This window comes from Lycium ferocissimum, chromosome 1 (genome assembly GCF_029784015.1).
Source record: "Lycium ferocissimum isolate CSIRO_LF1 chromosome 1, AGI_CSIRO_Lferr_CH_V1, whole genome shotgun sequence".
In the NCBI taxonomy this organism is placed as follows: domain Eukaryota; kingdom Viridiplantae; phylum Streptophyta; class Magnoliopsida; order Solanales; family Solanaceae; genus Lycium; species Lycium ferocissimum.
Genome location: NC_081342.1, coordinates 4,557,825 through 4,568,713, shown reverse-complemented (window position 1 = coordinate 4,568,713; position 10,889 = coordinate 4,557,825). Strand labels below are relative to the sequence as shown.

General features: G+C 33.9%; 1 protein-coding gene across 1 annotated transcript; it reads left to right on the top strand.

The window, feature by feature from the left end:
* The first annotated feature begins 365 nt into the window (after positions 1-365).
* Positions 366-1,146, top strand: LOC132065726 (PRA1 family protein D-like). The gene has a single exon (XM_059459283.1). The coding sequence runs from the start codon at positions 495-497 to the stop codon at positions 1,002-1,004; it is 510 nt and encodes a 169-aa protein (XP_059315266.1). The 5' UTR covers positions 366-494; the 3' UTR covers positions 1,005-1,146.
* The last annotated feature ends 9,743 nt before the right edge of the window (positions 1,147-10,889 follow it).

Sequence of the window (10,889 nt, the reverse complement as noted above, 5' to 3'; positions counted from 1 at the left end):
CTTTGTATTTGAGTTTATTTTTCATCAAATACGCTCATTTTGTATCTCATAATATATCCAAATGTGTATGAGCATGAGATGAGTGTATTTAGCTATGCTCAAATACATATGAGATGAGTGTATTTGGCCAAGTATATGAGATAAGTTTTTGTAGACGAATTGTTTTGGCAAATGTCTACGTATAGTAAGTTTATATCGATTTTGAAGGTCCAAATATCAAAGTTGCGGATTAAAAGATTAAAAACCAACTCATTTGAAGGACAAAAATAAAGACCAATTCATTTGAAGGACAAACCATGCAATTACTTGCAATAGTTTTAAGTCTACTCGCAAAGATCGTTGACTAATTTGGGCCTTTTTTCAAATCAATATTTCAAGCAATAGAAAACCATAAATCCTTGGTTCCGCCTGTAGTATAACTTCACCTTTCCTCATTTACCGAATCACATCCGAATACCCGACCCGACCCGACCCGAAAAAAATCAAACTTTCCGATGTCATCTCCACCACCGGACACCGTCACAACCACCGCCGTCACCGTCAAACCATGGCCGTCATTCATCGATACCGCCGCCCTAAGCATCCCAATCTCATTCTCCGATGCAACTTATCGTATCAACAAAAACCTCCGTTACTTCGCCGGTAATTACGCACTAATCACCCTCATAATCCTCTTAATCTCCTTAATTACCCGTCCAATTTCACTCGTGTTATTCCTAATCATCTTTACCGGTTGGATTTACCTCTACTTCTCACGTAATAACGAGCCGTTGGAGCTGTTTGGTTACGATATTGATGATAAGTTCGTGTTAGGGTTTTTGAGTTTGGTTACGTTTGTTGCGTTGTTCGTTGCTAAGATTTGGATGAATATTGTTGTTTCGATTGGATTTGGAGTTGTGATTTTGTGTGTTCATGGTGCACTTAGGGCTCCTGAAGATCAAGAGGATTCGCCTTATGGTTCGTTGTTATCGGATAGTCCACGAGGGGATTATACTATTGTTTGAATTTTCATGATTGATGTAGGTAATCTTAACTTCATTTGAGTTGGTTAATGTAACTAGTATTGTTGAATTGATGAAATTGGATTTGGTGAAATCTTCGAAATGGAGAGATTTGAAAATGTGAAAAATTGCGGATTTTATCTTCTTTGATGTAGTTGAATTTCGTAGATAATGGTTGGAAATAGACCTGAACTATCACTTTTTCGCGAGTTTCAGACCCCTAGCTATCACCATATCTATGTATTACAATACACCTCAACTATTAGTTGTTCCTTTTTCCGACCTGAACGTTGGTGATAGTTCAGGTAGGAAAAGGGAATAACTGATAGTTGAGATGTGTTTTAATACATAGATAATGATAGTTTAGGTAGGAAAAGGGAACAATTTATGTGCTAGAGATGAATGGTGAAATTTAGTTTGGATGTGAAGTGATAGCTGCATTGCCATTAATGATTTGAGATGGTGAATACTAGACCAACCATACTTTGCATTACTTGTGTAGTTTTGTGTCCTTCGATTTCCATTACTATCTGATGTTTCTTGTATTTCGATTATCGTATAATTTTGTTGTAATAACTGTTCTTTTTCCGAACTGCTTTCATTTTGCTTGCCTTGAGCCAAGGGTCTATCAGAAACAACTCCTATACCTCCCACGGTAGGGGTAAGGTTGCGTGCACTCTACCCTCCCCAGATCCCACTTGTGGGATTGCACTGGGAATGTTGTTGTTGATCTTGAATACTAGACCAAGAGGGAATTATACTATTGTTTGAATTTCAAGGTTTATTTAGGTTCTTTTTTTCATTAGTATATGGTTGAGTTTGACGAAAATTTTGAGTTGGTTAGTATAATTAGTATTGTTTAACTGGTGAAATTGGTTGTTGGAACTTTCGGATGCGGAGAGTTGAATCGATGAAAAGATTGAGGCTTTTCATCTTTCGTTGACGGAGTTGGATTCTCTATTGGGAAAGAGAATGGTGATGTTTCTCATAGTTTGCATAGTGATTGTTTTGTGCTAGAGATATGTTGCAAACCTAAAACCAATAAATGAAGATGATCCATCCGTAATTAGATAAGGAACTTCAAAGAGTTAAACCTTCAACTTCAAAGTGGATTTGTTGTGCTAAGAGTGCGTCATGACACGTGACCACCTGCCTGGTTGGGGCGGCTCCGCTGTTGTGGGTAAATGGGAAGGGTCAAATGTTTTCATGTGCTTGGTCCAATAAAAAATTGTGCGTGCATGTGAGGAGGTGTATTGCAGACCAAAATAAATAAAGTGTCTTTCTATCTAGTAGTTTAAGCTTTAGATGAGGTAGTTAACATAATTTAACAAGACCAACAGTGAGATAGAGTTAGTTAGATCTGAAGTTGTAGTTGCATTACCTGTGAAAACTGCTTCCATGGTTTTTCTGGTGCACGACATGGATGTGAATGATTATTTAGTTGTCAAAGCTTGGTTGACTATCAGTTTTAGGGTTTGTTTACTTGGAGTAAGATGGAATTGTAGGATTGGTTTCCAGTTCTAGGTAACTTTGACTGTAACATCTTGTCTTTAATCTATACTACGTTTCATTGGTTCTATTAGCTTGGTCTGCTCATGTTTTTTTCTTTGGCCTATTGTTGGTAATGGGTTATTTATAGGTGGATATTTGTCTGTACTGATAAACAAAAAATAGGAGGATATCTGTTTCAATATAAAAAACATAATTTTTGTTTATCATCAAAAGTAGAGGATATATATTTCAATAGTATGCTAGTTTGTGATTCTTCTTTTTCACATTTCCCAAATTGTTACTAAAGAAATGAGTAAGTATCTAGACTATCTTGTGTTTAGAGGGACTGCAAGAACAGAAGATGAAGACACTGGAAATCTTAATTTTGCTTTTCTCTTGTTTAGAAAACAGTACACATGCGATGTGTTCTGCTTGGGATCCGTTCTGCTGTTGCCTGTTCTTTTGGTAGCTCTGTTCTTATAGCGCCAACATGTGGGCTGTTTTAAGTTTAGCTGAGAACATCAAGGATTATAGCTTTTAGCATGGGTTGGAATAGAAACTGGCATTCTGTTTGCCTTTTAGGTCCAAATTCCTTTTTTCCATCCTATCTGCATTTATTTCTGGCCTGGTTAGGAGCCTCAAAACTGTAGCCCTTAGCATGAGTTGAACAGAAACCAGCAATTCCATTTGCCGTCTTGGTTTAAATTTTCGTTCTGCAGCTCTTTCCTTCCCCCCTTTGTATATGTGAAGGAGCTGAAGTTAAATGGTGACCTGCTGGAAGCATTTCTTGATTGGGAGAGGGAGGCTAAATTTGTTCATTGAGTTTAGTCAGGCACATAAATGGTGCACCTAGGCAATCGACAACTCCCCAAGGCTCTCGTTGTGCCTCATGGACAAGGCACAGGTCCTGCTGTCCTCAAGTATATTTAGTGTTAATATATAGTTAGCTTTTATTCCTAGAATAGCCCTATTCAATCTACCTCAAATCAGAACGCCTGGAGCCCAAATATCCCTCTCTTTTTGTTGATCCATCTTCACTACCTTCGTTGAGAAGGTAATACTTATACAAAAATTGTCTGGTATAAGACTACATTGTCCTATTCTGATCTCTTGCATCCTCAATCTTACAAAAGGTTGTTTCTTTGTTGCCTGCTGATAACTGTCTTTATTTGTAGCTTGTTCTCGTTAAAAGTTTCCCAGGTTCAATATGAACGGTTCCGCTCTGGATTGGTTCTTCCAGTTTTTTTTTTTCCTGATGGATAGATAAGGAACTTTTTGAACTCATCAAGATGCAAATACCTCTCAACTTGATCCTACTTTATTAGCCTAATATGCTGTGTCACCATGATTTTCATTTTTGAATAAAGAGCAAACTTAAGTAACGGAAAAACCAAGTCTATTTTGCTAAATTATACTAGACTAGATGTTATATTAGTTGCTAAATTATAGATACTTGGTATACTTCGTCTGAATACAGGATATGAGCAAATAGTGAGAACTGCTGACTTGCATACAACATACAAATATGGTTAAGAAATTGAGAACATACTTGAGAACTTTGAATGTCAATAGCAGAAAACTTGCACAATTATCCCAAAGTTGTTTGAGAGATAAAATTCTATTCCCTCTCGATATTCCTGCAGTAAATATTTTAAACTCAAATACTCAAATGGGATAGGTACGATTAATCTGAGACAACAATGGTACCCGTAGATTACAGGTTAACATATTACTAAGAAATAAAGGGCCTCATCGAGTTTGCACGACTTCAGAATCCAAAATCTTCACATAGAAATATCTTATTTATCCATCGCTGCTGCTTGTCAAATTTGATTTACAAAGATACTGTCTAAATTTTCTATAACATCGTCTGGTGCACATTTATCAGCTGAAGATTTTGATACATCTGAAGTATGAAACTTTCATATATAAACTGTTCTGAAGCAGTTAGTGGATAACTTAGGAAAAAAACAGCTGCTAGTAGTTAATAGTGGCAATATCTCCTATTCAAAAGCAATTTCATTGTCGTTGTTGCAACGATTTCAGTTGTTGCTATCTTCTCTAGACTTTTTGGCAACGTCAAGTGGTGTAAAAATATCCATACAATTAAGTCATTTATCAAGTAATCACAGGTAAATCATGAATTGAAAATCTGATAAAAATTGTAAGTTAATTACCGTCACAAGTTAAAAAAATTCATTGCTAGTTAAAACTAATCTTTACATAGTCAGCTATAAAGAAATGTTGAAATAAGTAAATTAGCGGTAGGAAGATAACCAAAAAAAAAAAAAAGGAGAAGAAAACAAAAATAAAACGAAAACAGAATGGCTTCGCCATCAAGCCAATAAAGTTCCAGTAAACCTTATTAAATGACCAAAGTGTGACAAAGGAACGTGGAGTCAGAGTGAGACAAAAGTTTATTAAATTAATATATATAACTCCTTTTAAGTATAAGAATACGTGCACTTTTTATTCAATCGAGCATTCAAATTTTTACGTGACGCAGTTTGATTAGGCACTGAGTTTAATAAAGGAAGAAAGACTTTTAAAACTTGTGGTCTAAAACAAGCTATAAATATTTATGTGATTGTAAATCATTTCAGGATAAAATGAGAAGTTTCAAGTTAAACTATTTTTAAACATAGAAATGTATCGTTAACTTTTTAAACAAGCCCGAAAAGAAAAGTGTATCACATAAATTAGGATAGAAGGAGTAATAAATATCTAACATTATATCAAAACATATTAATTATTTTTCTTACAAGTTAATATTCCCACTGCAACTATTAATTATATCTCTTAACACTTGAATTATGCTGCTCCTAGCTCTTCAATTTCAGTTTCTCTACTCCAAAACCATATAAGTTAAAGAACCACCCCGCAATTAATCTCTCTGCGGCCACTCTCCTAATAGAAGGTTAGCTTTCTTCTTAGGTTTCCTCTCTTGTTTGGATGATTGTTACATATTGTTTCTTAATGTATCATATAATATTGTATTGTATTGTATTTTTTTCTAATGAAGACGATATTTGAATAGATCGTATCGTTTTCATCATTTCATAATGTCACAAACCAAACAATTTGAAGAATAAGCTTATAACATCACAAAGGAAAGTAGAGTATGAGGTAAGAGTAATTATTAAAAATAGATTCAACTAAATTTCTTTTTATGTTCACAAGAAAAATTATGTCAATACTCAAGACTTGGTGATTTTCATACTCCCCGTGTCCCAATTTATGTGAGATACGTAGCCACTGGAAAGTTGTACTAAGAAAGTTGGAACGTTACAAAATAGTTGCCAAAACTTATGTGAGATAGGTAACCACTTGAAAGTTGTACTAAGAAAGTTGAAATGTTACAAAATAGTTTCCAAAACTTATGTGAGATACGTAACCACCTGAAAGTTGTACTAAGAAAGTTGAAAATTACCAAAATAGTTTCCAGTTGTACTAAGAAAGTTGAAATGTTACAAAATAGTTTCCAAAACTTATGTGAGAGACGTAACCACTTGAACGGTGTACTAAGAAAGTTGAAACGTTACTAAATAGTTTCCAAAACTACCGTCTCTGGTTTATCATCTCTCCTAAGGGTAAGAAAGTTTTACTAAGAAAGTTGAAAATTACCAAATAGTTTCCAAAACTTATGTGAAATACGTAACCACTTGAAAGTTGTACTAAGAAAATTGAAACATTACAAAATAGTTTCCAAAACTTATGTGAGAGACGTAACCACTTGAAGGTTGTACTAAGAAAGTTGAAACGTTACTAAATAGTTTCCAAAACTACCGTCTCTAGTTTATCGTCTTTCCTAAGGGTAAAAAGAACTTGAAAAAAGAAAATTCCCTTCCAAATATTTTCTCCACTATTTGATTCTATTCTTTTGAATTTTGATATATCCTAGATCCAGTGGATTATTAAAAATTTGACTTCCTTGCTATCTAATTCTAACGGGAGCAATCAATGCTAACTTAATTAGTTATACTTACATCCAACTGCAGTAAAGAGACCAAGCTAATTTGACCTGGAGAACGTTCTGACTGGTGAAAGAACTACTCGTGCGATGGCTTCCACCCAACGTAATCATCCATCAATTGATGAGGAAGTAGTTGGTTTAGAGGATGATGCTAAAAGGATAATTCAACAATTGACCAGAAGAACAAAGGAACTAGACATTGTCACAATTATTGGAGTGCTTGGTCTAGATATTCATCATCCATTTGCTACTAGTTCAAGGAGAAAACAAGCTTCATCGTGCCGTTATTTATAGTAGCAAAGCTAACGAAACCAAAGAGTCACGTGACTTGCACGTGTTTGCGCCTAATCTTCGTCTTTAATTAAATCACAAGAGAACAAAATATAAGAAGGTTACACAATATGGGCGGTGTTATATACTCGATAAAATAATCTAAGTCTACCAAAATTGAATCAGACATCATGGTTAAATAAAAAAGTTATAACTGAAAAAAACTGCAAATAAGCAAGTGTAAAAATATGTGACTTGCACGATGAAATTCATGTTTATCATCATAACAGATTGGATATGTTCACCATAAAACATTAAATTATTGTTTAATTAAACCATAAGAGAATAACATACTATAAGAAGGGTAAACAACATGGGCGGTGTTATTTATAAAATAGTATAAGTGCGCAAAAACTGAATCAGATATCATAATATAAAAAAAGGAATAATTAAAAGACAAAAAACTCCAAAAAGACAATTGCAAAATACATATCTTGGAAAGAGGAGATGTCTAGATATGATCAGGTTCCGAAGTGGCTTAGTGCTAGCCCTAAGAAAGTTAATACGGCTATTGCCAATTTAGCAAAAAAAATCCTCAAAGAATGTCTTATTCAGTAGTGGTGTTGGCGTGGACTCTAGTGGATTAGCTCTTGAATCTAAGAAAAAAGAGGCGGCCCAAAAAAAATTCCTCCATACACGGAATTGGATAGGAAGTGCGCAAAAATTGAGTCAGGCATCACTATTATAAAAAAGAAGAAGAAGAGAATAAATGAAGAAAAACTTCAAAAACATAAAGGCAACCCGTGACTTGCAAGAACATATTCATAAATCGTAATGGATTGAGTATGTACTTTTTCAACTCAAAGCACGTGCTGCACACATAAATTCTCGTCTTTATTTAAACCATCGAAGAACAAAATATAAGAAGGCTAAATAACATTGGCAGTGTTACCTGGTAAAATAGACAAAAACTAATTAGGCATCATTGTTATAAAAAAAAATAACTTATAAAAAATCCCAAAAAGACAAAGGAAAAACACGTGACTTGCACGATGAGATTTATGTTCATAAATCGAAACAGCTTGAGTATATACTTTTTTACCTTGAAACACGATTTGTGCGTCTAAATTCTCGTCCTTAATTAAACCATATTTACACAAAATTGAGTGAAGACAACAGAGAGTTCTCTGAAGCAAGTTCTGAGAAGAGAAAGGGATATTCAGCTCACAAAGAGTGTTGGCTAGACGTCCCAAAAATTTTGGGGTCCCAAAATTACTATTTCTCTATGTATAGTGTACAATTTATATAATTAGTTCTTCTCATTGATAAATTTGTTTCTTTGTTTTCACATTAATACTTAATAACTTAATTTCTTCCTCTCACTAATTAGTAGAACCTAACTAATTTTCTGCCAATCTTATTTTACGTTTTTGTTGAATTTTTCTCTCTACTCATTAGTTAGTCACTTAACTATATCTAATAATCCAGCTTATCATTTGTTTTTTCTCCACATAAATTAGATGTCTTTTGACTCTCTCATTTCAGTTGTGTTGCAATAAGCACGCAAGTGTCACAACAAACAAACATTTCATTAACTCATTCAGTTTTTTGTACTTTATAAAACCAACTTTTCATTTTTTTTTTTCATTCCTCATATAACTTGCCTATGTTGTCAATGATGCTCATTATAAGGTCTTTCATTAAGATTTTGTTTTAGCCTTCTGATGCTATTGAGCCGCTCTGCCCGTGATGAAGGTGAAATTGGGGAATTCGAAGATGATGAATTTAGTGGTGCATTTGGCATTAACACTAGTTAATAAAGACCAGTCAAAAGAAAATGGTCCATGTTTTGCTGATAGATATGAGTACCAACAATGAGATTCATATTCATAAATCATAATAGATTCGGTATGTACTTTTTCACCTTAAAGCACCTATTTTGTACCTAAATCATTGTTTAGTTAAATCATAAGAGAATAAAATATAAGAAGGGTAAACAACATGGACGGTGTTACTCGGAAAGTAGTCGAAGTGCACAAAAATTGAATCAGACATCACTGTTAAAAAAAATAAAAATAAAGAGGAAGGCAAAACACATGACTTGCACGAACAAGATTTATGTTCATAAACCGTCACGGACTGAGTATGTACTTTTTCAGCTCAAAACATGTGTAAATCCTCGTCTTTAATTAAATCATTGGAGAACAAAATATAAGAAGGCTAACACAGGGGCAGCGTTACTAAGTAAAATAGTCAAAAGCTAATTAGGCATCACTATTATAAAAAAGGAATAGCTGAAAAAAAGACTCCCAAATAGTCAAAGGCGAAACACGTGAATTGCATGATGAGATTCATGCATGTTCATAAAACGAACCAGATTCAGTATATACTTTTTTAGAAATTTCACATGGCGTAGATAACATCTAAGAAGTATTTACCTACAATAACTATACTTTAATTTAATTACCTACCGTAGCTATGCTATGAATCTAATTATCTACCTTAGCTAATCACCACACATTTATTGTATCTTCCTTTTTTCCCTGAGCTCTGCAACAATTCTTTTAGTCAAAAACGAAATTGACACCCACTACAATTGCTAATCCCCCATCTCCAAATCTGCGCTTACTGGAAAAAAAATCTTACAATTTTTTGATCTCTGTTGTAAAGGCACATTACATAGAAACAAAGCGAAGAAAATGTAAGATTTTTTTGAGTTGTTAGAAGCGTCCAAATAATAGGGCTTTCTGTAAGTTTCTCATACTTTTTTTTACCTTAAAGCACGAGTTATGCGGCAAAATTCTCGTCTTTAATTAAACCATAAGAGAGCAAAATATAAAAAGTGTAAGCAACATGGACAATGTTACTCGGTAAAATGGTTGAAGTGCGCAAAAACTGAATTAGACATCACTATTATGAAAACAGATTAACTGAAAGAAACTTCAAAAAGGCAAAGGAAAAACACGTAACTTGCACGATGAGGTTCAAGTTCATCTGAAAGCACATTTGATCGATCTGATAGTAGGATCGTGCCACCCCATCACCATTAAAATGTTTCCACTTTTGCTAGTTGTGGAGGGATGGCATCCTACCGTTATGGGAAGAAATTTGGTGTTAATTTAAAGAAGAATACTATTCTGAGGGGAAGCTTTAAAATTTCTCATGCATGTCTCGTGATTTTTAAAATTAATATGACATGAATTTTGTTGTTGACTAAGTACAAGAGTAGTTTAAACTCGTCTGAGGTAGTATAAAGAAAAATTAAAAAAGTATTCCGGAGTATTTAAAAGGATATTTTGTAAATCATAACCGATAGGTATATACTTTTTCACCTTAAAGCACGTGCTCTGTGCCGAAATTCTAGTCTTTAATTAAATCATAAGAGAACAACATATAAAAATAAAAACAACATAAGTTACATTACTCGATAGAACAATCAAAGTGCTCCACAATTATATATATATTTTTAAAGAATACTCCAAAAAAATCAAAGGTGAAAGTTCAGAGTCAAAGTGCATGCTTAAATGTTATTCGAACAATCCAAAATCTGCTGTAAAAATAGAATTTAGGTCGAGGCGTGCCAAGAACACTGTTATTAAGGATATTTCGGCCACACGGTGAATAATATTATTAAGAGTATCCCTCAGGATTCAACAAGCTTTTAGCTTCAAAAAAGAAAATCCAACGATTAAAGGAGCAGTTCTCTTTGTGTTCAAATAACATATAGATTTCAAAAAAGAAAATCCAGCTTGTGAGATATGGGGAAAGAAGAGAACATATAGTCAACGTTTTCTTTGTGTTCAACAAAGTCGTGTGCATATAGGTGTTTCTCCAACTGCTAGTTTGACCAATATTAAATGTAAGATAAAATAATTTACTAAATAATAAGTAAATGTAAAGATTAAATTAGAAAAAGACTTTTATAAACCAATAATGATGGACGTTCCCTTTTGAGATAATACTATTTTTCCCAACAAAATTATCCTCAATATTAAAAGACCGAGTAAGATTCATCCTCCCGACATTTATAGTTGCAAAATCAAAGATCACGTGATTTGCGATATGAGATTTGCAAAACCAACAATCACGTGACTTGCACGATGAAAATCATGTTCTTGAAAGTACATTTAACTAATCTGAGTTGTACCACCCTT